The following is a 27,880-nucleotide window of genomic DNA, read 5'->3' as shown; positions in this document are numbered from 1 at the left end:
TGACGTCCCGCGCGGACACCCGGCACTCCGATCGGACGTCCGCCGGGAAATCCGCCATTGCGGATGCTCTAAGATTCCTCCGATTTTCTGTCAAACACGCGTCAAGTCGCCATCAACAATATAACCGCTTTAAAATAGGGGAAATTACTAAGACCATTTTTTTATTAAATATTACACTAAAATATTTAACATAGTATTAAATTTTGAATAATCTATCCTCCCACCAAAACTGTGTGGTTTAACTTGTTTTATTCTAAAATTATGAAGCTTTTTCAAGAAAAAGAATATCATGCATTTTACTTTTAGAAATACTATATATTACTGCACGTCTGCACATATAAAAGTTTTTCAGAGGGAAATAAATTGAAAGTTTTTTTAGTTAAAAGGAAAAGAAAAAAGCTCATTTGTTTGAACATTTCAAGCTTGTATAAATGACCTTATTCCATCTTAGATGACATATTAATGGGAAAATAATACTTCATTGCATCTTTTTGATGTATTGTTCATTTGTTCATGTATTTCAAAGTAGCTTACTAATAATGGGGCCGGCCAATGCGACTATTTGGGAGTAATAATGCAATACTATAGATGGAAATATTTTGGAACGTTAGATTTTGGTATTCATATAAATATGTTAAGGAAAACCTGAGTGAGATTTGAATAATGATATTATTGGTTGTTGAAGATTCTAGATCGCGTGCAGTGTGCACGTTAATGTTTGGTGCATTCAATATCAAAGTTTTGAGAGACCCAATGTTTATTAAAAAAAGGTTAATAAACGAAGGAAAACAAGTGTTCCCTTACAACATTACTAGGAGTGTTACTAATTTACTACTAATTGCCATTATCTAGGTGAAATGCATCTACTACTAAAACTGTATTTACACTCTTATCTTAAGAATTGTCCTTCAAAATTTATATCAAGGGAATTTATATGAATCCATTTAAAATACCACATATGAGGCAAATTAAACAATCACTAGAGATATATAAAATTTTGTACTTGGCATTTTATTTTTGTTTAGGTTTCTTTATCTTTGAGTTTGACAATCGGACAAGCTTCTAACCTTTTCATCTCATAATTTACTACAGCTACAGTAAGTATTCTCGGTCTACTATAAGAACACGAAAGTGAATGCACGATAAAAATGAAAACGACATAATTTTAACAATTTTTTTAAATGTTACATTCGCAATGTCAATATGGTTGAATTTCTCAATATGATCTGTTCATCACTTGAGAGGAGTCTTTGTTTCTTTTGTCTCAGCATTTTAAAGGTTTTAATACTACCTCCATCAACAACAAAAAAGTGTCGTATGAATATTTAAAAATAACACGAGTTTCAATATAAAATTAATATAATAAAAGAAAAATAAAGAAAAAATAGTGAAAATATTATTTGTGAAAAATAAGGCTCACTTTATCAAAGGTTAAAAATTTAACGGTTTCACATCTCTCGCAGAAACTGAAAATTGCTTTGTTCATCAATTCCTTTGCCTTTTACATCATGTCTGCCGCTTAATTTCTTGTTGTTGGTGGAGAAAAATCACTACAAACAATATGATTAATTGCTCAATACTGCTTTGGCAATACATCTCAGCTAGAACAGAGAGAGAAAGGGTTATGCACAAGTATCGAACATTGCTATAACCAAAAAAAAATTACATGTTGAAGATTTTGTGTTGTCTGCTAAAAACAAAAAATTAACAGAGGTTGCTCTATTAACCCAACCGTATCACTCACTTGATCATTGTGGCTCATCATCACCTAATTCTTCACCCAGACCGCGTGCAATTTTGTAATATAGTATACACTTTGTTGCCATGCAAGCCCTATGCAAAACAAGAATAAAGATCTGGTAAATTAATTCATGCTCATCATCAAAGCAATCAAGATACCAAAAAATTTGAGTCGAAAAACCTAATCACCTAAAATTTGATAGCAATCTGCCAATCACTTATTGACTAGGTACCAAACTACCATTCCTAGAAAAAGCTCAACCACATGTGTGAAGTAAAATATGCAAAGAATATATGGAGTACTACATTTTTCTACATAATTTTCAGAACCAAAAGAAACAGCTACAGGTAATGATATCTTACATGATGGCTATAATAAAGAGCAACTTCCTTGGGTCCATTCGTGAAGTCTTGTGGTGCCTTGCACGGCGTTCTGTGTTGGGAAAAGTGGTGATATTTATCAAGGAGTATCAAAAATAAATTGATACTTGCACAGCGGAACCAGGATAATTCTTTTCCCTCTTGCTGGATTAAATAATGGGACCAAACCAAGAAAGCAAATTTTGGTGCAGAATAAAAACGTGAGACGAGAATTTTACGTGGAAACCCAATTCGGGAAAAAACCACGAGACCGAAGTCTAAATCTTCCACTATGTATATAGTAGGCTTACAAATTCTCCCTACACTCTATAGGGGAAACACAAATCTCAAGTTGAATAACTTGGAATACACACAAGAGGAGTGAACTACAATTTTAAGGGAGATAGGAATTTTTCCTCACTTCTTCTTCTCTCAAAATGTACTCACCGAAACTCTCTTGCTCTCTCTCACAGGCTGCTGTGATTCTCAGCTCTTGCACTGCTCTTCATCGATGAATTGCAGCTCTATTTATAGAAGGAATGAGCTGCAAATTTCAACTCCTATAGCCAACTCTACAACCGTCCTATAGCTTCATTTTGTGAGAGTATTTCAAAGGCTGCAGATTTGCAATAAATTGCTGCAACTCTTCTTCACCATTTTAGTCAACTTTTGTTGGCTAATCTTCACAAGCCTTTTTTTTTTTTCAACTATAGCGGCTGCTTCCACGTGAGGTGGATAATCTCAACAATTCTCCCCCTCCACCTTATGTGGGGATTCAACGAGACCCGCTTCTTGTTTGCAGATCTCAAACTTATCTCGGGCTAAGGACTTGGTAAGCATATCGGCACCGTTCTCATCGGTGTGCACCTTCTCCAGCTGCAAAAGCTTTCTGTCAAGTGCTTCTCGTATCCAGTGATACCTTACATCAATATGCTTCGTTCTTGAGTGAAAACTCGAATTCTTACTCAAGTGAATTGCGCTTTGACTGTCGCAGTAAAGCACATACTTCTCTTGCTTCAAGCCCAACTCTTGTAGAAACTCCTTCAACCACAATAGGTCTTTGCAAGCCTCCGTCATAGCTATGTACTCAGCCTCCGTTGTGGATAATGCCACGCATTTTTGAAGTTTCGATTGCCACGAGATAGCTCCCCTTGCAAGTCTCATCAGGAATCCGGACGTGGACTTCCTGGAATCTACGTCACCAGCCATGTCTGCATCCGTATATCCATCTAGTAGGATATGGTTGTCGCCAAACTTCAGACAAAGTTTAGAAGTACCTCGCAGGTACCGAAATATCCATTTCACTGCGGTCCAATGCTCTTTTCCAGGATTAGAGAGAAATCTACTAACCACACCAACTGCGTGAGCTATGTCTGGTCTGGTGCATATCATAGCATACATTAGACTGCCCACCGCAGAAGCATATGGCACCTTCCGCAGCTCTTTCTTTTCTGTCTCACTTGTCGGGCATTGCGCAGAGCTGAGCTTCATATGACCCGCAAGTGGAGTGGTGACTGGCTTCGACCTGCTCATATTGAACCTTTCAAGAACTTTCTCAACGTATTGTTCTTGAGATAACCAGAGCTTCTTGCTCTTCCTATCCCTGGAGATCTTCATTCCAAGAATCTGCTTAGCCGCGCCCAAGTCTTTCATTGCAAAAGACTCGCTTAGCTCTTTCTTCAGCTCATAAATCTTGCTGGCATCATGGCCTACAATCAGCATGTCGTCAACGTAGACTAACAGTATGATAAACTCACCCCCTGCGAACTTCTTGAAGAAAACACAGTGATCTGAGGTGGTCCTGATGTAGCCATGGGTCGACATGAAGGACTCAAACTTCATGTACCATAGTCTGGGAGCTTGTTTTAGGCCGTACAAACTCTTCCTCAACCTACACACAAGGTTCTCTTTCCCTTTGACTTTGAACCCTTCAGGTTGGTCCATGTAGATTTCTTTATCTAAATCTCCATGCAGAAACGCCGTCTTCACATCAAGTTGCTCGATCTCCAGGTCTGAGCTGGCAGCAATCGCGAGCACGACTCTGATTGAAGACATCTTCACCACTGGTGAGAAAATCTCTTCAAAATCAACACCCTTTCTCTGACTGAAACCTTTCACAACCAGTCTGGCCTTGTACCTTGGTTGTGAGCTGTGCTCCTCAGCCTTCAATCTGTAGACCCACTTATTTTTCAGTGGTCTCTTGCCGGCTGGCAACTGCACCAAGTCATAGGTGTGATTTTGATGTAAGGAGTTCATCTCCTCCTTCATGGCCTCTAACCACTTCTCATTTTGGTCATGCGCCATGGCTTCAGCAAAACTCTGTGGCTCTCCTCCATCAGTGAGCATTACATACTCATGTGGGCTATATCTGGTAGAAGGTTGTCTTTCTCTGACTGACCTTCTGACTGGAGGAACTTCATCTTGTGCAGGCCGAGTCTCCTCGTCGCCTGCTCCATCATCAATCGGATCGCCTTGCTCCGGTTGGATATCTCCCCCGTAATCCTGAACCGTCGGTGAAGGAACTGGATCTAAGTTTACAGGAACTTCTGAATTAGATTCAGGCTTTTCTTTCGCATCATCAGGAACTTGATCTTCAAGGAATACGACATCCCTGCTTCTGATGACCTTCCTGTTAACCGGGTCCCATAATCTGTAACCAAACTCTTCATGAGCGTATCCCAAGAAGATACATGGTTTGGTTTTGTCATCAAGCTTGGATCTCTCATCTTTTGGAATGTGCACGAACGCCCTGCAGCCAAACACTCTCAAGTGTTTGTAAGACACATCTTTTCCGGACCAAACTCTGTCTGGAACGTCACCGCCCAGAGGAGTTGATGGAGAAAGGTTGATCAAGTCAACTGCAGTCCTCATAGCTTCACCCCAAAAGGATTTGGGCAATTTGGAATGCGACAGCATGCATTTGATTCTTTCACAAATCGTTCTGTTCATCCTCTCTGCCACTCCGTTGTGTTGTGGAGTCTTTGGGACACTTTTCTCAAGCTTGATACCATGGTTCTTGCAGTGCAGCTCAAATGGGCCTTGGTACTCGCCGCCGTTGTCTGCACGAACACACTTCAGCTTCCTTCCCGTCTGCCGCTCGACTTTTGCTTGAAAATGCTTAAAGACCTCCAAGGTTTGGTCTTTGGTTTTCAGAGCAAAACACCAGACTTTTCTCGAAAAATCGTCAATGAAAGTGACGAAATATAATGCGCCACCAAGAGTTCTGTCTTTCATGTAGCACAGATCAGTGTGCACCAAATCAAGAGGCTGGGCTTTTCTTGAGGGAGAGAAGCTTTTGAATGCGACTCTGTGTTGTTTTCCAGCCAAACAATCAACACAAGTTTCCAAATGCATTCCTTTTACCTCAGGGATGAGGCTTCTTCTAGCCAAGATCTCCAGACCTTTCTGGCTCAAATGTCCAAGCCTCTTATGCCATATCTCAATGGAGGAATTTTTGACGACTGCATTTACCTCTCCATTGGACAACGTTGCATGCATCAAGTAGAGCGAATTTTGCTTTCTACCTTTTGCTGCAATGAGGGAGCCTTTTATCAGCTTCCATTTTCCTTCGCCGAAATGGTTGATGTAACCATCGTCGTCGAGCTTGCCGGTGGAAATAATATTGAGTCTGATATCAGGAACATGTCGAACATCTCTTAAGACGAGCTTACACCCCGTGTTAGTAAGCAGATGAATGTCTCCTATACCAGCAACTTCTGTCACGCCGTGATTGGCCATTCTGACTTTGCCAAAGCTGCCACCGGTGTAGGATGCAAACATATCACGATATGGTGTGATGTGATATGATGCACCCGAATCAACGATCCAGTCTGTTTGTTGGCATGACGAACTCACACAGGCATCATCGCAAACTACGACGACATCGCCATCAGTTGCAACTGCCGTTGTGTCCTTCTCAGCATTTTCATTATTTCCCCGCGTTTGATCTCTTTTCTTCTTTCTGCAGTCTCTCTCGTAGTGGTTTAGACCACCGCAGTAATGGCATTTGAAGTCTTTTTTGTGTTTAGACTTCCCCCTGGATTTGTCTCTCGTGTTTTGAGAGTTTCTATTTTTACTTCTCCCTCGATCACTATTTTCAGCAACCATCGCCTTTGTCTCAGAAGAATGATCTTGCTCCCTTCTTCTGGATTCTTCGTTAAGAAGACAATCTTTGACCATCTGCAAGGTCAGTGCTCCCCCTGGAGCCGAGTTGCTGATTGACACCACAAGAGTGTCCCAACTATCCGGCAACGAACTGAGTAGCAATAAAGCTATCACTTCATCATCAAGAGAAATCTTCATGTTGATAGATTGGTTGATAAGACCCTGATATGCATTGAGGTGCTCCGTCATGTTGGCACTTTCCACATATCGTAATCGAACGATTTTTCTGATGATGGATGCTTTGTTCAAAGCATTTTTCCTCTCGAACATAGCTTCTATTTTCTTCCAAAGAACATCAGCCTTTTCCTCATTGGCGAAATGATGGAAGATACTGTGTTCGATGAAGCGCCGGATGTAACCAACAGTTTTTCTGTGCATGATGATCCAGTCATCATCACTCATATCCTTTGGTTTGGCTTCATCTCCCTGTAAAGGCAAATAGAGATCCTTACAGTAGAGGAGATCTAACATGCTTGGCTTCCAAATTGAGTAATTCGATCCGCTCAATTTGAACATGCCACCAAGCGAAGATGATTCCTCCATTTTTAATCCGCCTCAGAACCACGATGGCTCTGATACCACTTGTTGGGAAAAGTGGTGATATTTATCAAGGAGTATCAAAAATAAATTGATACTTGCACAGCGGAACCAGGATAATTCTTTTCCCTCTTGCTGGATTAAATAATGGGACCAAACCAAGAAAGCAAATTTTGGTGCAGAATAAAAACGTGAGACGAGAATTTTACGTGGAAACCCAATTCGGGAAAAAACCACGAGACCGAAGTCTAAATCTTCCACTATGTATATAGTAGGCTTACAAATTCTCCCTACACTCTATAGGGGAAACACAAATCTCAAGTTGAATAACTTGGAATACACACAAGAGGAGTGAACTACAATTTTAAGGGAGATAGGAATTTTTCCTCACTTCTTCTTCTCTCAAAATGTACTCACCGAAACTCTCTTGCTCTCTCTCACAGGCTGCTGTGATTCTCAGCTCTTGCACTGCTCTTCATCGATGAATTGCAGCTCTATTTATAGAAGGAATGAGCTGCAAATTTCAACTCCTATAGCCAACTCTACAACCGTCCTATAGCTTCATTTTGTGAGAGTATTTCAAAGGCTGCAGATTTGCAATAAATTGCTGCAACTCTTCTTCACCATTTTAGTCAACTTTTGTTGGCTAATCTTCACAAGCCTTTTTTTTTTTTCAACTATAGCGGCTGCTTCCACGTGAGGTGGATAATCTCAACATTCTGAGGCATCATCCCCATGGGACGTATCTTTCTTTGGTGGTGCAGTCACTGGTAGAGTCGTCAATGCACTAGACCAGAAAGGCAGCAATGACCTGAGGAACTTGTGGCGAAATGAACCTACATTTCATAATTCAACACGCCTGGTTTAGCACTGTGCATTCAAGGATAAAAATTATATCATCAAAGTTATCAAACATGGGCAGTCAATCTAGATGTGAGGTGAAAACTAGGCTATATGTAAAAGTCAGAGAACCTACGCAAACTTTTCTTATTGTTTCATTTCACTTAACCTGATTAAAACCATTGATTTTCGACTTGTAGTAATCCATGTCCAAGAACCTTCGGTACAAAAAAATCATAGTAACAAAACCAGGTAGCATGCTTAATTGTGGCTTCCAGTTCTAGTTATAGTAGAATGAAAACTGAACAAATTAACATAAAATAACTGGAGTTGGTAAAAGGCCCAAGTATCCAACCAAAATGGCTTCATTTGCAAAAGCAGGACATAGGAGATTGAGGGTGACAAGGAAGGTATTGATAAGCAAGGGTGAGAATGTTTTGGAGGCGGTCTCTGGGGCTGGTCCGAGTTGCATTGATGGGCTGGTTGTGCATGGCCTTAGGTTTGGCAGAAGGATCTCCTATTTAGTTATTTCCCATTCTATTGCTTCGTATTTTAGTCGATTTCTTAGCGCATTAAATAGCTTTGAAGTTAGGGCTTGTTGAGTCCCCAGCGAACTCATCGTTTGTTTTTTCTTAATAAATAATAAGACACCTTTAACCTATGGTTGAGGCTACAACCAAACTCTTCAGTTCTGCAGGACAGAAATCAAGGGTTCACACCACTGCACCTAAGGTGTATTGCTACCTATGCAAATATACAAGGGTAAGAGCCAAAATTATTAGTAGCCTCGTTCAAGATTTTCAGATTTTGGCCACACCAACATATGACTACAATATGATTCATCAAATCCAGTAGATCAAGAAAACCCTAGAGCCTAGATTACAAAACTGACCATCAAAAAGTGCGTGGACTGTCATGGAATTCCGCACGGAATTCCCGTGTGTTGCATTAAATGTTTTTTTTTTTTCTATAAATACATCCCGTTGAACTTCATTTCATTCACATTGTTTAATTTTCTCCGTATTTGTGTCGAACTTTTTAATTCCGTACATTGTTTAATTCCGGAAAGTGTTTAATTTGTGAATTTTGTTTGTTGTGCGAATTCCGTCGGGAATTCCGCGGGGAATTCCGCCACTGTGCAGTGGGAATTCCGTATGACGTGACAGTGCAGTGAGAAGTCCGTATGATATGGCAGGAGGTGTTTTTGGGAATTCCCCGCGGAATTCCCAAAAACACCTCCTGCCACGTTATAAGGACTTCACACTGCTCTGCCACGTCATACGGAATTCCCACTGCACAGTGGTGGAATTCCCTGCGGAATTCCCGACGGAATTCCCACAACAAACAAAATTCACAAATTAAACACTTTCCGGAATTAAACAATGTACGGAATTAAAAAGTTCGACACATATACGGAGAAAATTAAACAATGTGAATGAAATGAAGTTCAACGGGATGTATTTATAGAAAAAAAAACATTTAATGCAACACACGGGAATTCCGTGCGGAATTCCGTGACAGTCCACGCAATGGCGGACGTCAGGACGGAATTTCGCTAAACTCGGCTGACCTACGACGTCCTCCTCGGAATTCCGTATCCGCGCCCGGTATGCACAATGGCGGACGTCCGCCACGGAATTCCGACACGTCCGTGGGAATTCCGCGTTGACGTTAGCCATTGCGGATGCTCTTAGCAAGTTTATGAAATGAAATTCGGTGCTTCGCCGTGTCGGAGAATTCCTGATTTATTTTGGTTAGGAATCGTCGACAAAACTCAATTAATTTACTTCCTCATTACGTATTTATTTATTTTCGCTTTTATGAGTCCGTGCGATTACATTTTCCCAAAAATTTCAATAAATAATCACATTTAAGTAGGCTTCAACATTTGATTACATTTGATTTGCTTTTAATATAGAAAATTTCCCCTCTTTTGTCAATATAGGAATGGAAATTGTTTTATGTTAATATTTTTCAAATAAAGTTTGAATTAACTAGTTTATTGTATTTATAAAAACTAATGTAGCATAGATTGAATGAAGTAAATTTTATAACAAAACATTAGATACCTATAACATTCTAAACATTTAAACAATAAGTTAGAAATCAAATTTTCATTATTGTTAACAAATTGTAGCATGTTAAAATATGTACATTAAATGCTTATATGCCTAATGAATATGTCTAGTAGGGTGATTTCTGATTGACCAATCGATCAATTTTAGTCGGATGTGTAGTGGAAAGACAACCAGACAAATTATAAATTCCATCATCCAATCTTCAAAACTCTTCAAATACTTGACAAGAAATTGTAAGTCAAGTGACACACTTTGAAGGCGAATCCAGTGAATAATTTCACGCATACGATGTTGTTTCTCTTCAAATTTTAGGACATTATTGATAAACAATTAAACATTGTTAGTTAATTTTTAAATTTATAAGAAAATAAAAATAAATTCAAAATTTTAATATTTTCATAATTAAGGTTTAAGCCAAGCCCTCATCCCTTAACCCTTCATAAGTGTGCCACCACCGTGTTTTATAACCCCGACCACCGTTTTTGTCTTAGTCGGTTGCAACATCCATTGCTCGGATGCTGTTGGCATGACCAATTATAAGAATAGAAGGTATTGCTTGCCAGCATCCATTGACTGAAGGTTGTCGGCAATAGCTTAGCTTCGCCTTTGAAAAATTCACTGTCGACGCATGATCTCATGGCTCGACATTGTGAGAGTTTTTGAAGCTTGAATGACGGATTTTAAAACCCTTAATATTTTGCGGCCCTTCACCATCAATATCAGCTAAAAAACATCTACAAAGTTAACAACTTCGACAATTATTGATAAAATATATATATATATATATATATATATATATATATATATATATATAAATTACTATTTCAAACCTGAAGCTAGCAAACATATTGCCTGAACCAAAATTGTTAATTATTCAATGTGTAGGACAAAAAATATGAATTTTTTATGTTTGGAACTAAAAATAAACTTTAGCCTAATGTTTACATTAGTAATCGGATCAAAATTATTTTAACTGTTAAATTTAACGAAATCATTATTTTATATGAAAAAATGATCAATTGCCCATTCATAAAATTAAGAACCCAAAACTAGTAAACATAAGATTATAAATTAAAATCTTCAAACTGAACATGAAAAAAAGGTTGGACTTTAGTGTTTAGAATTTGAATATGGTAAGCCAAAGAATATCACACTTTTCACGTATTTCATCGTTTAGGAGCCCAACCCAAAATTGTAGATTCACGGCTACGCTCTTGTAGATTTGAATTTGAATACCTCATTCCTCCGCCTCTCTTTCCTCTCCTCTCCTCTCCTCTCCTCTCTCTAAAATCATCACTCATCAGATCACCTTCGCATCTCTCTCCGCCGAACCCTTACAAGGAGCTGCAAATTGCGGTAATCATGGCCTCAGCGCCACCACCGTCGACGGGAAGGGAGCTATTGAGCCCACCGACTGACGGAATTTCTAACCTCCGATTCTCCAACCACAGTGACCACCTCCTTGTTTCCTCATGGGATAAGGTTTTTAGTTTTATTCTCTTAGTCGTTGAATGCGAACTCTAATTTTGACTGATTTCTCCATTTAATTTATTTTTCCCTATCGTTCTGGTTGGTTATCAGAGTGTTCGATTGTACGATGCTAGTGCCAATGCGCTCAGAGGGGAGTTTATGCACGGCGGCGCTGTACTGGATTGTTGCTTCCATGATGATACCTCAGGGTTTAGTGCTTCTGCCGATCATACTGTTAGAAGGTCATTTCCAGTTTTATTCTGATTCACATTGGACAACATTTTATGGTCATTTTTAATGAATTGGTCCACTATTTTGTTTTAGTTTCGCTGGCAGGATCTATTAGTTTAATTTGCTTTATTAGTATAATGTGATGGATTTTAGTTCTTCTCAAACGATAGTATCACATTGATTGAGTATTTTGCTTGCTGTTGACTTATGTGGCAATTGGTGGTTGTTATGCTCCAGGCTTGTGTTTAATTACAACAAGGAGGATGTTTTGGGGCTGCATGATGGACCTGTGCGATGTGTTGAATACTCATATGCAACTGGTTGGTTTTTCATCACCATTATAATTTTTATTTGTTTGTAGCTATACTTCGATATAATTTTCTCTCACATTTTTGTCATCGAAAGAATTCCTTAAATAACGACTTTTTTTTGAAGCAAAAGTTATTTTAATTATTTGAAGCACATTTAGCCAGAAGAAGTGAGAACTGACAAAATGCAAAAGTTGTTAAGAGCAATAATATAAGCATAAAAGGCCTAATATTTTCATACGTTGTTCAGTGCATTTGACTTAATACTCTCTTTCATATCCAAAATCACTTCACTGATAATTGGACCATTGTCTACACATGAATGCTTGTTATTAACTTCTGAATTATATGGTATTTACTACAATCTCTTGAGGTTGCTGTAGTTCATTCTCAAATTTGAACAAGCTATAAGCGAAAAAGTTAGAAAACTTTAAATAGAAGTTCTTAGTGATTATCTAATGCTAACTTCAGCTTGGTTCACTACACATGCATGGAGCCATTGATGGTTCTATTTATGTTATGCTTATACATTATCTTGTTTTAGGTCAAGTTATTACGGGTAGCTGGGACAAAACCTTGAAGTGCTGGGATCCAAGAAGTTCCAGTGGCCAGGATCGCTCTGTTGGAACATATACTCAACCGGAGCGTGTTTATTCTATGTCTGTTGTTGGAAATCACTTAGTGGTTGCTACTGCTGGAAGGCATGTAAACGTGTATGATCTTCGGAACATGTCTCAACCTGAACAACGGAGGGAATCTTCTTTGAAATACCAAACAAGATGTGTCCGATGTTATCCGAATGGGACAGGTGCTGCTTTATCAACTTAAATTTGTCATAGGTTGCTGTGGGTAAAATGAGTTGTCGTTCCAGCATGTTTTATCCATAATGACCAGTAGTTATTAAACAGATTGAATATCTTTTATCTGAAAATATCAAATAATATCAGTGGCTGTTGGTTGATGGTTTCTACTGAGTCGTGACAAATCTACTATATCTGAATGATGGAACTATGCTACCTTGTTACTTCTTAGTTTAGATCCCACTGGGAACAGATACTCGGTTCAACTAAGATTTTCTACATTAAGTTTGTAGATAATTCTGAATTCTGGATATTGTCCTCCCATAACTGTTCATTTGATTCTAAGTTTATGTTTTCCAGGTTATGCTCTTAGTAGTGTTGAAGGACGAGTAGCCATGGAGTTTTTTGACCTGTCAGAGACAGGCCAATCTAAAAAGTATGTACTATTAACAACCCAATACTTGATAATGTGGAAGTAGGAAAAAACCTCCTGAAAAACTACATGACAATATAACTTTGGGTGAAAATCTCTATGTATATCTACTTTGTATCATTTTCCATTATCTTTATAAAATGCTAACCAATTATGGATCAGTCTTTTGTGACTATGTTTTATCTTGGAAGTGTGTAAACTTAATTGAAGTGTTAACCTAACTGCAGAATTTTAACTGTTTCATAATTCTCTAGATAATTTTCTCATCTGCAGGTATGCATTCAAGTGCCATAGGAAGTCTGAAGCAGGAAGAGATATTGTATACCCTGTGAATGCCATTGCATTTCACCCTATGTAAGCTTTTTTATTTTTATTTGTGCTCCTGGATCAGTACATCTGACTTCATCTTATTCTTAATAAGGCTGAGGCTGTCAGTAAGGTTAATTTCTAGAAAGTTTAGAAAATAGGAGTATAAACTGCTGTCTGTCATCATGCACTATATATTAGGAGAAGGGTAAACTTACGAGCAGAACAGTAGTGAAGTTTAAACAATAATGTTTTGTAGTGCTTTTATACTAAAGCATTTTGTATTGGCCAATCTGTAAATTTCTGTAGATTTCAGATATGTCCTCCTGAAAAGAAGCTTGATTAGTGATTAATTAAGGTCATTGTTGGTGGTATGTAACTTCTGTTCATAGTTTTCTTACTTAATAATGCTTCGTGTAGCTATGGTACCTTTGCTACTGGAGGTTGCGACGGTTATGTTAACGTGTGGGATGGAAACAACAAGAAAAGGCTTTATCAGGTTGAAGATGCTAATTCTAATTTTTAACTTAGGTTGCCATGTTTCAAAATACATGATTACTAAGTTCCTCTTATCTGCTACTATTTGGTCACATTGTGAAGTATTCGAAGTACCCGACAAGTATTGCAGCATTGTCCTTTAGCAGAGACGGTAGACTGCTGGCTGTTGCATCTAGTTACACATATGAAGAAGGAGATAAAACGTGAGAATCCTCTCTCCCTCTCCCACTCTCACTCTCTCTCTGTTCTAATGCATTTTAATTTCTTACTTTGATCACATTTGTAGCCACGAGCCAGATGCCATCTTCGTCCGCAGCGTAAACGAAGTAGAAGTCAAGCCAAAGCCGAAAATGCTTCCCAACTCTGCTTCATGAGTTGGGCAAGACTGATGTTGCTTGTACTGTGTTCTAATTTTAGCTGAGATCGAAGACCTTATTTGAAATCATTTACTCATTGATGACTAGTTTATATGGAATTATTATGTCTGATAGTATTTGTTTTGTAGCATACTCGGAATACAATCGAACAGATGATTTTAGTAAAAACGAAAGTAGGCTGCTGCTGTTGCAGCAATATTCGATCCAGTCCCAACATCCCAACCCACACCCCATGTTGCTAAAAAGATTTAGTACGAGTCTACAGGAGTAAATTTAGACATTCTAATAAACGATCATCACTTTTAAAATTCAAATCCAAATCCAAATCCAAATGTATAGTAGATTTTTGTTAACAGAAAACCAGCGAAAAAGTGTTCCCTACTTCAAGTGTTGCAAATGGTTACGCAAAATTGAAACACATTGTTCAGCCCAAAACATTTCTTTCTATACTTCAAGTTTCTGTTATTTCTTTCTTCGTCCCAGTATACAACAGTTGAAAAAAATGAGCATTAAATCACACTACACTTGTCTTGTGCATAGCCATGAAGAGGATGAGCACTAAAGCACTACACTTGTGCATAGTGTATGCTTTTCCTGAAGTACCAAGCAATATCTAAATGGCTAGCAACATATCATGAGACATAGATTCAGAATAGCAAGGGCATGCCAACCTTGCCACAAAACTCTCACAAGTTTACCTAAACCCTGATGGAGCTGCTTGAGGACCAGCTCCTCTTCTCATTGCTTTCGATTGTGCCAACAATTCTTCATAGTTCTGACAAGGGAACTCATTGTTAGAACAAAATGGTGTGTTTTCTAGAGGCAGTTAAAAACTATGCACATCAAATCATAAAGTTACGAATTTTACCCGTTTCTCAAAGGCAGAATCTTGAGAAGTAATGATCTTGTCAGCAATGCCATAGTCAATGGCCTCTTGTGCTTGGAAATATTTTGGGCGTTGGATGTCCTTCTCAATCTCCTCCTTTGGCTTTCCGATTCCTTTGGCCAAGAGTTCAAGGTAATATTCCGTGTTTGCTTCTAGTTCTTTGGCCTGAGGCAACATACGAGACATGTGCTTAAGCATGCAGTGCAACAACCATCTCTCTCTGTGTGTGTGTGTGTGAAAGAGAGAGAGAGAGACCTTAATCCACATGTCAATGACAGCTCCACTTGATCTATTTACTTTTGGGAGGTACAATTTTGCTGCAACAAGAAGCAAAACAGTAAAAACCTAAACGGCATACAAGTTTACAACTAACATGGAGGCATCAAATAAATCAACTAGTAATACCAATTCAGTTGGCAAAGCACACAAGCAGTTTCCTATGACATTTTCATTGTATCTTGAATAGTAAAGCTTGAAATGTTTGACATAACACACACACACACAGAGGTTAAACATGCAAAATGTCTTATTAATATAGGCCAAACCAGCAGGATCCAAATAATAAAAAAACAAACCACAGAGCACAAAAGCTCATGTGTATAATCAGTAGCAACACAATGTAGCCTGTTCTTCTTGAAGAAATTGGGTTTATGGTTGTTATAGAATGAAGTAATTCATATGTTGCTACAAAAGGAGCTAGGGCCATAGAATCAATCATTAGGGGCTTCAAAATACACCCAAGATAAAATTATTCACTTCATCATCTATCAACTCGCACTGTTATATTGTTATGGAACCTTAGATAACCACACAACCCTAGCCAAGTAAGCCTGCCAAGTGCCAACCATCAGCTTGGTTGTGATTCCTAGGGCAGGAGAGATAAGCTGCTGATGTGTAATTATAATAATAAATAATTATTAAATAAATAATAATAATAATAATAATAATAATAATAATAATAATAAATAATAAAGTTTCTTTGAGACACAAGAAATGTAAGAAGCACCAATAAACATAATATTCATAAGCAATGACATATACAGGTCATATCTTACTGGATGAGTTCGGCTGTAACCCGCGATAGCCTTCTGCTCCAAGAGACAAAAGCATTGCTGCTTGCCCGTACGCCATTCCACAATTTACAGTGTAGACATCCGCTTTGCAATACTAACGACAGAGCAGTTGGATGAAATGTCAAACGCCAAACACCAGGAATACAATTAAAAGAGGTGTCTCCGCAGCTAACTGCCAAGTCAGTAACTTAAGTTAGTAAGTATTTATAATCAGGATCTTACAGCCATAGTGTCGGCAATTGCATAAGCCTCGGTTTCAGATCCAACAGTCTCCATCTTCTCATTCTGGGAAAATAAACAAGGCCAGAAAAGAAAAATGTAAGATATAAAAAATAAAAATAAAAAGTAATACCGAATACTAATTTATGCGAGACATTCAGGTGATTACAGATTACCTGAGTACCAGATGAGTTAATATACAGATATATTGGCTTCGTTGGGCTGTCATAATCCAACCACATAAATTGAGCAACAAGAAGCTCGGTCACAGCCGGTACAATCTGCAACAGACAGAATTAAACAGTAAGAACAAAGAAATGTAACTTAGAAGAATTAAGACTACAAGCCTTAAAGTAAGAGTTCCACTACCGGCATCCCCAAATACACAATCCGGGCATCCAAAAGCAAAGATGGCAAATCAGGAGGAGCAGTTCTAGGCCTTCCATATCCTCTCGCCCCTCCACGGTACATGCTTACGCTCATGCTATACTTGGAGGGACCTCTTTCACTCATGCCAGTTGTGCTCCACATTCCACCATTACTCAAGTAATTGCAGGCTGATGAAATGCTTTCCTGAGTAAACAATAGCTAATCAGTATTCTCTTGAAGAAAGATTCCTCAAGCAGAACAAGTGTTTCCTCTACCTTCTAATCACGATTTTTGCAAATCACAGCCATATGAAGCAGTACATCAATAATAAAGGAAAGGAAGAAGGTATCACCCAGTTTACAGACTAAGGAAATGGCATGGGATATTAAATATGATTAGGAGACATAAGTATACATACAAGGAGTATATGATATTTCAAACACACACAAAGATTTGTACCTCTGTGACTTTCTCTGACTGTCGGCGGACAGGGTTATCTTCTGTCATGAACATATCCATCTGCGATGGTGAAAGGCCGTATAGATACTGAGGCGCATTCTTGTAATTTTGCATTACTACAAAAGATATGGTACCTCAGTTACATGCTGCATAACTGTTGAGACATTTTAATGCAAGATAAAAGTTTTTTTTCCACAAAACATTGAATGATGAAATAAGTCAAAGAAAAGAGCTCAACTAAAAGCAATGCACAGTAGAACTATATATGACCAAAAGACAAGCATGACCCAATGTGATTGGTCATAATTGTTTTAACATCTCAAATAGTTACATTTAACTAATCGACTAATCAGAAAGTTAATGCCTGGATGCTAAAAATGTTAGTAACTTATTCGTGGAGCCCACTCTACTCTACTATCTCAAGGTCTGAGCTCTATGGAATCCCTCTTTAAACTTCAAAATCAAGATTATCGTCAGAGAAACAAAGTAAAGGCATATATGCATCCAACAATGTATTCCATCTCAAATAAAACTTAAACTACAGGCGATCTCATCAAAATAGCCCGATTTCTGCTCAGAGGATCTGGATATAAATAAGTTCCTTCCTCAGCAACCAGATATCATCGACACAGTTAGCAACATCTTATATCACTTCACAGCCTATCGTCTAATACATCCAACTAAGGCCTTGTTACCTCACTATATCGTCTACAGTATCTTCTGCTCTTACTTAGCTTCACAGAAGTTGCAGTTTGGAAGAGCTTAAAGCACAATGCATTAGGAAAAAGAAAAGAGGAAAAATTTTGTAGCAATCAGAATCAGCTATGTTCTAGTTTTTCCACGATAATCTTCAAAACATACGCTAGTTCTCGCCTCCGAATTAAAAACCACGAAAGTCTCCAGCGAGCAAGGATTAAAAATTAAACTACCACAAAAGTTAACAAGCAAAAAAATACAGCCATAAATTGAAAAAATGGGACGGAAGATAATAGCATCACATTCACATACATCCATCTTTGAGATTCTCTTGGCGAAATTGTTTGGGTATATGGTCGAGAGAGTTCCGTGCTGCCGGAGCCTTGAATCCGCATCTCCGAATCGCGCCTTTACGGGCCTTAGCTGCGAAAATAAGCTTGGGGTTCTGCAGGAAAGCAGAGTTCCCGAGCAAGTCACGGTTATCTAAGGAAGTTGTGGATGAGAGGGGCGACAGTAGGAGAGAAGAAGACGCCATTGAAATTGTGAAATGAAGCCAACAGTTCGAAAAATTATGCAATTAATCCAAAACGTTTTTCTCCACTTACATACGAATCGATTTTAACAACCACAACTATTCATTGCGCTTATTCAATATTGGGCTTATTTTCGCATTTTTATCGGCCCAAATCCGATTTTCCCAAAATTTAGAGGGGCAATGACCCCAAAAAGAACAAATTTTATAAAAAATTCTCACAAATATAAAATTTAGTAGCTAATATCATAAACTTAATCATTTTTGTGATTTTTTCATGAGCTCTATTGAATTCTGAATTAAATTTGATGTCGCTCGTCAGATTATATAATTGAACAAAGGAGTAGAAGATATTGTTTAAATTGCATAAGTGTATAATTTTTGCGACCTAGTTTTAAGCTTATAAAAAGAACTAAATTTCAGCTCAAGTGTAAATTAAAAGACCAATAACTCAAATAAAAATTATTGAGATGAATTGTTTTTATACAATATAACGAGCTTGTATATATATTGAAAAAACTAAACAAACTATGTAAGAAACTTGTGAGAAAATTACTACGTCCAAACTAAACACATAAGTTCCCAAATATAATTAATAGAGAAAAACATAATAATTAAATAAGGAGAAATTACAGATGTACGAACAAAGAGCAAATAAACTCAAACTTCCAACTTATTAAATGGATGAGAAGTGTTTCACTAACTAAATTGCACCAATTTATATAACTGTGTCATCTAATTAATTTCAGTTTTCTATAGTTATGTATGTTATCTCAAGGTTGTTAAAAACAACATAAACTAAAATATAAACATTTGACCAATAAATGCGCAAGTCCAGATATACCCTCCGGCGAGAGCTCATGATTCGATTAAAATCCCAGTAAAAGTAGGAAAAATTCGGAATGGTAAGATGGTCTTTTCAATGTTTGCTATTCCACCGCTGGCTATAAAATCCCCAATCTTAAAATCTAGGGTATAAAAGGCCCAATTCCTCTCCCTCTCATTTTTCCTATCTCGCACTCTCTCTCTCTCACGCGGAGATTCTCTGTAAAGATTTCTGGATCGCCAACGATCAATCAATCTGAAACACGGGTGAGTTTATTTCCTTGTTTTGTTAGTTTTATTTATTTTTCTCACTTTCTGATTTGTTAGACGAGGACTGAATTTTGATCGTGATTATTCTCTTTCCACTATGAATCTGTTAGTGTGGGTGTAGTAGTACTGTTGTTGGAGAAGAATGGCGACCTTCGAGCTATATCGGAGATCAACGATTGGAATGTGTTTGACGGAAACTTTGGATCATATGGTTTCTACCGGAGTTCTGAGCCCCGAACTCGCCATTCAAGTTTTAATTCAATTCGACAAGGTTATCTGTTTCTTGGTCAATATGATTATTTATGATACGGGTGGACTGTTCTCAACTGATTTGGGATCATATTCTTGGTTGTTAATTCAATTGTCAGATAAGAGGTGTGATTCTTTTCTGAATCAGTTTATATTGAGGAATTTCAATTGATTGTCGGAAGACTGATTTTGAAGTGAGCATTCATACTACATTTTTTCACCTCCAAAGATTGTTATTTTCGTTTAACTTTTTCCATGTAATTCAGTGTGGTGAGACAGGTAAAGACTTTAATTTAATCACAGGTAGTAAAACATTTTCCATCAATGTTTTTAAGTTGCAATAAAAAATCAATTGCCAGTTGGTAAAATTTATACTCCGTGTGGAGATTACCTAAAGTCAGGAACGAATTCAGAATCTGATATTCTTGATGGAGTTGATACTTGGATAACTATGCATAGTAATGGGATTGCAAGTTGATATCGCTAGCTATAGTTTGATATGTTATTTGCATGCCAGCTCTGCACTGGAATTATATCTAATGTTGCTCATTCGTTTACAGTCAATGACTGAAGCTCTAGAGACCGAGGTGAAGAACAAGGTTTCCATTAAGGTGACTAGATTTTTTTATATACAGTAGTTTCTCCATGGGCGTTGCAAATGACTGTCCGAGTGAAATTCACTAATAGGGAAATCTGACACTTTCAGTTTCTGTTACTCTATGCTTGTAATGTACATTATATGTTTTCTGGGTTGTGCGAAAAGGGCATCTGTTGGTTGAAGCATAAAGCAGTTCACTGCTTCTCTGCCCATAGTATTAGTGCCATTACTGTTATTGTATTGTGGTTATTATTTTGTTCTTGGTGGTCTTGTTTTATTTAGTTTACTTAGTTCGATGAAATGTCATGTTGACTGTGCTCTTACTTCGACAGAAACTAATGGTTTACAATAAATTAATTCAAAGAATATGTACATAGTCAAGATATTTGGTCATTTTCAGAGGTTGTCATGTATGTAAGCATGATCTCTACAGATTACAAGAATTTATCAGCATTAATCTGAATGCAATTCATTATAATAACATGGTAGATTTGCCAACACTCTCAGGTATATGTAATCCAATAATATCTGTGAAATTTGCCTACCGGAGAATGAATTCTCTCTGAAATTTGCCTACCAAAGAAATACTAATTTTCTTATCAGTGGTTTGCCTTTGGGATATAGGATTTGGCCTTTATTTTCTGAAAAGAAGAATGAATTGGGTTCATTTGGGCTACTAGTGGTTGCTTGGGCTCTCAGAATCATATCATGTACTCCTACTACCTATCAGGGAGTGCCTGCTTTATTTTCTCTGTGGGATTTGTATATAGGAATTATGTGGGGCTCGTTGACTTTGTTTATACTTTTGAATTTATTTATGCCATTTAGAAAGACAATGTGATGTCAACATCTAGATGGTATGGAACAATCTTTCAGTTTGCGAGTTGTTCTCATTTCTGGGTGTCTCTTCTCTGGTAGGACTAGAATCTTGTTTACAATGTGTAGGTTGTTTTATATTTCTCTATGACTGTTGCTGCAGGGACATCTTCATACCTACCGGTTCTGTGACAATGTGTGGACTTTCATTTTACAAAATGCTCAGGTGAAAAGTGAGGAAGGCCAGGAAACTGTTGATTGTCTCAAGATTGTGGCCTGCGACTCAAAGTTACTAACTCAGTGAAAAGATAGCTTTTTTGGTAGTTTTTGTTTGGATCTGGGAGAAAGAAGAGAGGCTATGAGAAATTCTGGAGGCAAGTCCTTTCTGTTTATATTTGACAAAAGATTAATAGCGGAGGGGGAAGCATCGGAAAATTAACACGCATAAGCTACTGTTGGTGGTGCCTTCTGAATTCATATTTTTCACATTCTGCCCCTTAATTTTTACTTTCTGAAGGATTACTTAGGCAGCAGATTACTAGGCCAATTTGATTTATTAAGTTCACGTGCTTAATATTAAATCATGACTGTAAATCAACAATTACACTATCAAGTACCGACTTGGAAATTAATATGTTGATGGCGTGTAACCAATTCTAAAAATTTGAAATAAATAAAAATGCAAACGCGAATTTTAACAGGCGAATCAAATTTTGGTCTCTGTAAAACGTTTTGGAACAACAAAAGAAGTGGAAACGCCTAGAAATATTTGATCTACTTGAATACTACTTCCTTTGCCTCAACTAAACTAAGTTGAATCCAATTCTTTCTTTTTGGAACGCACTAATAAAATAGAGTTCTTTCTTTTTTGATAAAATACAAAATATTCAATTATTTTTATTACCTCTGTCCCACTCAAGATGTCTGCATACTTGAGTAACACGAGATTTTAGGAGGAATTATAGGGTGAAGTAAGTAGAGAGAAAAATATAGTTGAATATTATAATGAGGAGATAGAAGAGGGTGATTTATATCCAAATATAGCAAGTGGACATTTTGAGTGAGACAAACTAAAAAGAAAATGTGAGCATTGTGACAAATCGAGTACTTTATTTACTCAAATACTTTACTCTCTCTTATCTTTACTACTTTTTTCCTTTCTTATACTATTTTATTTTCATTTAAAATAATTTATTAATCTCCGTGCCTAAAGTTTTGCCTCCAGCTTAGTTGGGACAGAGGGAGTAATACTTTTGAAAATAGAAATCCAAACTCACTCCATAATAGGAGTCAATTCCATTGACCTCGTAGGAGCCCGCATTTGAGTCACCATGGTGGGTCCCACGTTCATGTTGAGCACGGAGGCCCCCCGATTCATGTAGAGCATAGAGCATCATACATTCGTGTTGACCCCGAAGGCCCCAACACTCGGCCCAATCAAGAATTTTATAGAATAACTAAAAGTAAAACTATACGGGTTAAGGCTGAGCTTATTGATAAAAAAGACATGATCCAAGACTATCCCAAACAAGGCCACTAGTATATTATTTTTACCATAATTTCAAACTATTTTCGAGTATTTATACTCTAAGTTGATCCGTATTCTTTTTTGGTCATTCCACTATAGTTGAACCATTTCCCTTTTTGGCAAAAATCACATTTGACCTCTCTTATTTATTCTTCAATGTCTCTTTAATTATTTGTATTCTCTCTTTTTTTTTTTCTAGTCTTTCTTCGCTTAATAACTTTAGTATTTTTCTTACTTTATTATCGTTTTACTTAATTAAGTAAATAGTTATATCTTATAATCTGTGTACCTAGTGAAACAAAGAATGTCATAGTATTTCATGTAATTATAAAACTGTACATTATATACAAACTGTTAGCAATTTAAATTTGTGTCAAATTAAAGAGTGACATGCACATGTTTCCATCCAGACTTGAGTCGCCTATCCCAATCCATTCAAATAGACTTATATAAACGTGGAACTTGAATAAAGGACTATTATTGTCATCTTCTGCTTCAATAAATATGATATTCATTCACTTACTACTCCCTCATCTCAAGATAGTTGAGTCATTTCCTTTTTTTTGGTAAAAGTTTTATTCATTATCTTATATTACTCTCTCTTTATCTCTCTTACTTTATTCCATCTGCTTTACTCTCTTCACTTTTACTTTTAACAAATCATTTCTTTAAATATCATGATAAAAGAAATGTCTTAATTACCTTGAGACGGAGGAAGTACTATTTAGTCAAATGCTTAAAAAAAGCTGATTTTCTAGATGGGATTTGGATTCGTATGTTTTGGAATTGAGAACTGCGTAGTATATCTATTTAAAAAGCTGATTTTTTAGAAGGGATTGGATTCGTATGTTTGGAATTGAAAACTGTGTATTATATATTTATTGACTAGTATCTATGTGTGTAAGACTATAATGATCAAGATCCTAACCTTTTTAGCTATATGTTTTTGACTCATTACAATTATTTAACATATGCTTTCCAACAAGCTTTATTTATGGAACTAACAATAAATTTACTTGGAATAAATATGTTAGTGCATTGTTCCTTCCTCTTCTTGCACCACTAGGTTCTCTACTATAGCATCATTTATCCCTCGCCTTAATATCTAAGACAACGAAAACGTAGAAACCTGAAAAAGAGAAAATGTGCGTGAGATGCATATTTAATACAGTTCCAAGTGTTTGGATTAGAAGTAAAAAAACTAACTCAATTGAGATCTAACATCAAAACCCAAATAATACGCCCTCAACTTTTATTATAATACTATTCGCTATCTTAAAACTTGCCTCCATGAGAATATAACTCTAACAAGCTGCACAGACATGAAACTAAAATACGTCACTACGTTGACAAACTGACATTGAAAATCAACACGTGAGAAATATCCAAGAATATGGACTTTATTTTGCTAATTTCCATTAATATGGACTCTCTATTTTGTTAATATTTGTATTTGAATGTTTTAATTTTGGACTTATAACACAAACCCACATTTGGGGAAAGGAAAGATACAGTTATAAACCCCTTCCAATACATAAATATACCAAAAACAAAAGCAAAAAAAGAAAGGAAAAGGGAAAAAAAACCACGCTGTTCGTAGTCGTCGACTCCTACTCTCCGAAACCAGGTCAATTCTCGCTTTATACTTCTATTTCCACTCGAATTTGATTTTCAGTTTCTACAATTTGTTGTCCTTGTAGAATCACGAAGTGGGGTCTGTGATTTTGATCGAAATTTCTCGTAAATTGGGTATCGGTAGCCTTGATTAGCCCATTTGATTTCTGGGTATTGTTTTATTCGCACCTATGTCGATTGGGTTTGATCTAATTATGCAATTTATGATGTTTCCCGATTTCTTGTTTCCCCTTATTTTGTCGTCGATTTCTCTGAAGTTGATAATCTGCTGTCTGCTGAGTTAATCGTTTGATTATGAAAGTTGAAATGCAATTTGATGGTAGCAATAAAAATTGAATCTTTAATTTGGGGACGAGATGGGGTGGTGTTCAAATTGGAAAAACTCTGGCTTAACCGAACTTCAATTGTGTGTGCCTTTTCAGTATTTAGATTGTGAGATCTTGTCTATTGAGCAGATTCAGACAGAGTTGGAATGAAAATGGTGGCAAGCCATCATTTTACTCGAATCAACACACTAGAGCTGAAAGAGCTTATTTATGAAAAGATCGGCCAACAAAGAGGTGAGACCTACTTTGATCAGCTGAAGAGATTTCTGAGTTCAAAGCTGAGCAAGGCTGAGTTTGATAAGAGCTGCATAGAGACAATTGGGAGAGAGAATCTCCCTATTCATAATCGCCTCATCCAATCCATCATCCAGAATGTTTCTCAGCCTCAAAAAATTGAGGCACTTGGTGTTAAAGTTTCCAATGGTCACTCGAGGAATCATCTTCATTCTGTTTATGGAGATGCATTTCCTTACTCTCCTCGCAAATGTAGGTCCCCTCTCAGTAGGGATCGCAAGTTTCATGATCGCCCTAGCCCTCTTGGCCCATTGGGCAAGAGTCCTAGTCTCACATGCGAAGAAACGGTTTCAAGGATACAAGAGCAGCAGGGTGCAGCAGAGTTGCAGACTATCTCTGGCAGGCCTCGAACAGGTGCTGCATCAGTTGAAGATGGGGAAGAGGTTGAACAGTGTGCTGTGATCCCCTTTTCTCACAGATGGAGTTCTATCACTGCTCCATTTGGTGTTTCTGTCAACTTGGGTGGAGCCTGCAAAGCGTCTCATTCTGACCCATCTTGTCAAACCAGTGGTGAATTGCCTGATACGAGATCCCTAGGGCGTCGTTTGCAAAAGAAGTTGGCGTTGGAGGGAGTTGGTATTACACTAGACGGTGCCAACCTGCTGAATAATGGTCTAGATGTGTATCTGAAGAGCATGATTTCACAATGTATAGGTGTTGCAAGATCACGACAGCCCGATGGTGTAAGGAAAATGCTGCCGAGTAATGCAAGAATGCTAGATTTTCGGGTAGCCATGGAGTCGAATCCATCCATACTCGGTCAAGATTGGCCCACGCATCTTGAGAAGGTATGCAACTATGCTTTACAATAAGCTCCGCGATTTGGGAGCAACTTGACACAAATTTGACAATAACTCGAAGTGGAAAACAAGTTGGATATTCAAGAGCAACTGGACACAATTTTGACTAGACTGCTCGAAGAGGAAAACAAGTTGTGGATCTGTGAATGAAGTTAGTGGGTGTTGGCAGCTTTAGTTGTAGGAAGAGGAGAATGTGTATACAAGCGATTTAATTAACACATGTGATAATAGTCTTTATCATCACTGTTTTTGTTAGTTCTTAAATGGTGATATATTGTAGAGAAGTCATAAATTATTTTGTATCATGCTTTCAACCTTGTTTTTTCCGAATTGGAAATGTTAAAAGTTGTACTCCATTGATTTTGTTCCCTCTCATTTGTTGTAGATATAAAAATGTCTATTTATCAAACATTTATAAAAATGTCATCTTATAAAAAAACATTTAGAAATTAATATTACCTAGTTGATCGAATTCGAATGTCATCCTTAGATGAATTTGTTTTGGAAGTTATCTTCCAAAAGCACAAAAATTAAGCATAAACACAAAAATAGTGGGATTTTTTTAAAAATATATAAAGTATTTTAAATGTAATTAAGTCTTTGTCTAGAGATTAAGGTGATATTTTCTTTAATAGGTAAAATGTTCAAATTCAAACCAGTTGGAAAACTTTTTTGTAATTTACTCTTTAGAAAAATACACATATAATATGTTTTCTTTTTCTAATTAAAAAAAACGTTATTTTTGTACATGTAAATTGGATTATACTTTTTGTAAATATAAGATTTATCTTCTAAAAAAAGTGTAGCCGTTTAGGCCATCCACTACGCTGTCTCTATACCGTCCCTTAAACTACTATTTGAGGGTCCCACTGTACTTTTTTACTCCATCCCTTAACTAAGGGACGGAACCTGCAACGCTCCGTCCCTTAACCGTCCCTTAAATTACTATTCATTCAATTTCATTTTTTTATTTTTTCCCCCACAAATTCAATTAAATAAACACACTTCATTAAAATTAAAACAACATTACAACTTAAAATTCAAAAAAATAGAAAAAAGACATAATTAAAATCCTAAAAAAATAAAAATTACATAATTTAATTTTCTCCGCCAAAGTTTTCCCAAATGTGCTCAAATAGATACTCTTGGAGTTGGGCGTGGGCGCTAGAGTCGCGTGTCCTTGCCCGAATAGACAACCGTTCTTGTATAGACGGATGCGCTCCACTTCGCGGCGGACTACTTGCGGTTGAGCTTCCGGGGGATTCGGGGTCGAACCAATTTCCTTCGTCTTGTACAATCATGTTGTGCAAGATTATGCACGTATACATGATGTCGACCATGCTCTCCATGAACCACGAACGAGTTGGGGCTTTGATGATGTTGAAGCGCGCTTGGAGAACCCCGAACGCCCTCTCCACATCCTTGCTAGCAGCCTCCTGCTTCTGCGCAAAAAGAGCCTGCTTTGGGTTCGCAGGCCTGCTGCACGTCTTCACGAAGGTCGGCCACTTCGGGTAGATGCCGTCGGCGAGATAGTACCCCATTTTATACAACCGGTTGTTGGCGACGAAGTTGATGGCCGGCGCTTTACCATCCAAAACTTCGGTAAAGAGGTCGGACTGGTGGAGCACGTTTACGTCGTTGTTCGAGTCAGGGACCCCGAAGTACGCATGCCAGATCCAAAGCCGGTAGTCGGTAACGACCTCGAGTACAACGGTTGGGTGGGTGCCTTTGTGGCCGCTCGTGTAGGACCCCATCCACGCCACCGGGCAATTCTTCCATTGCCAGTGCATGCAATCGACACTGCCAAGTATCCCGGGGAATCCGTGCACTTGTTCGAGCAGGTCGAGGAGGAACTGACAATCGGTCGTGCTTGGCCTCCGGAGAAATTCGTCGGTGAAGGCTGCCCGGACGCCTTTGCAGAATTTGAGCAAGCACGTGCGCCCAGTGGTGTCTCCGATGTGGAGGTAATCGTCGAACATGTCGACCGTTTTTCCAGTCGCAAGCTGACGGATTGCTGCAGTACATTTCTGCAGCGTCGTGTGGCTGGGACGGCCGACCGCGTCGAACCCTTCTCGGAAGAACTCTTCCCGGGCCGCCAAAGTATTCACGATGTGGAGAAATAGCGGTTTCCTCATGCGGAAACGGCGACGGAAGTAGGTATCT

General features: G+C 37.8%; 4 protein-coding genes across 4 annotated transcripts; 3 read left to right on the top strand and 1 right to left on the bottom strand.

Moving 5' to 3' along the window:
- Nucleotides 1-10,882: 10,882 nt before the first annotated feature.
- Nucleotides 10,883-14,310, top strand: LOC121764079 (mitotic checkpoint protein BUB3.1-like). Its single transcript, XM_042160163.1, has 9 exons — nt 10,883-11,201; nt 11,301-11,431; nt 11,658-11,740; nt 12,273-12,536; nt 12,889-12,964; nt 13,235-13,315; nt 13,688-13,766; nt 13,868-13,968; nt 14,052-14,310. Exons 1-9 carry the CDS (start codon nt 11,082-11,084, stop codon nt 14,137-14,139), a joined length of 1,023 nt encoding a protein of 340 aa, XP_042016097.1. The 5' UTR covers nt 10,883-11,081; the 3' UTR covers nt 14,140-14,310.
- A 255-nt stretch (nt 14,311-14,565) lies between these two features.
- Nucleotides 14,566-18,424, bottom strand: LOC121761010 (ATP-dependent Clp protease proteolytic subunit-related protein 1, chloroplastic-like). The gene is made up of 9 exons (XM_042156596.1): nt 18,157-18,424; nt 17,149-17,264; nt 16,690-16,893; nt 16,497-16,601; nt 16,324-16,386; nt 16,084-16,195; nt 15,284-15,345; nt 15,011-15,193; nt 14,566-14,917 (listed from the first exon to the last, which is right to left on the bottom strand). The coding sequence occupies exons 1-9, from the start codon at nt 18,377-18,379 to the stop codon at nt 14,837-14,839; spliced, it is 1,149 nt and encodes a 382-aa protein (XP_042012530.1). The 5' UTR covers nt 18,380-18,424; the 3' UTR covers nt 14,566-14,836.
- Nucleotides 18,425-19,362: 938 nt separating this feature from the next.
- Nucleotides 19,363-21,784, top strand: LOC121761001 (transcription initiation factor IIA subunit 2-like). Its single transcript, XM_042156586.1, has 4 exons — nt 19,363-19,468; nt 19,582-19,742; nt 20,281-20,331; nt 21,298-21,784. The coding sequence occupies exons 2-4, from the start codon at nt 19,614-19,616 to the stop codon at nt 21,436-21,438; spliced, it is 321 nt and encodes a 106-aa protein (XP_042012520.1). The 5' UTR covers nt 19,363-19,468; nt 19,582-19,613; the 3' UTR covers nt 21,439-21,784.
- A 2,379-nt stretch (nt 21,785-24,163) lies between these two features.
- Nucleotides 24,164-26,073, top strand: LOC121760992. The gene is made up of 2 exons (XM_042156574.1): nt 24,164-24,289; nt 24,753-26,073. The coding sequence occupies exon 2, from the start codon at nt 24,770-24,772 to the stop codon at nt 25,727-25,729; it is 960 nt and encodes a 319-aa protein (XP_042012508.1). The 5' UTR covers nt 24,164-24,289; nt 24,753-24,769; the 3' UTR covers nt 25,730-26,073.
- The last annotated feature ends 1,807 nt before the right edge of the window (nt 26,074-27,880 follow it).

The sequence above is a fragment of the Salvia splendens genome, chromosome 2, assembly GCF_004379255.2.
Source record: "Salvia splendens isolate huo1 chromosome 2, SspV2, whole genome shotgun sequence".
Classification (NCBI taxonomy): domain Eukaryota; kingdom Viridiplantae; phylum Streptophyta; class Magnoliopsida; order Lamiales; family Lamiaceae; genus Salvia; species Salvia splendens.
The sequence above is the reverse complement of the archived record's forward strand: the minus strand, read 5'-3'. Positions and strand labels throughout refer to the sequence as shown.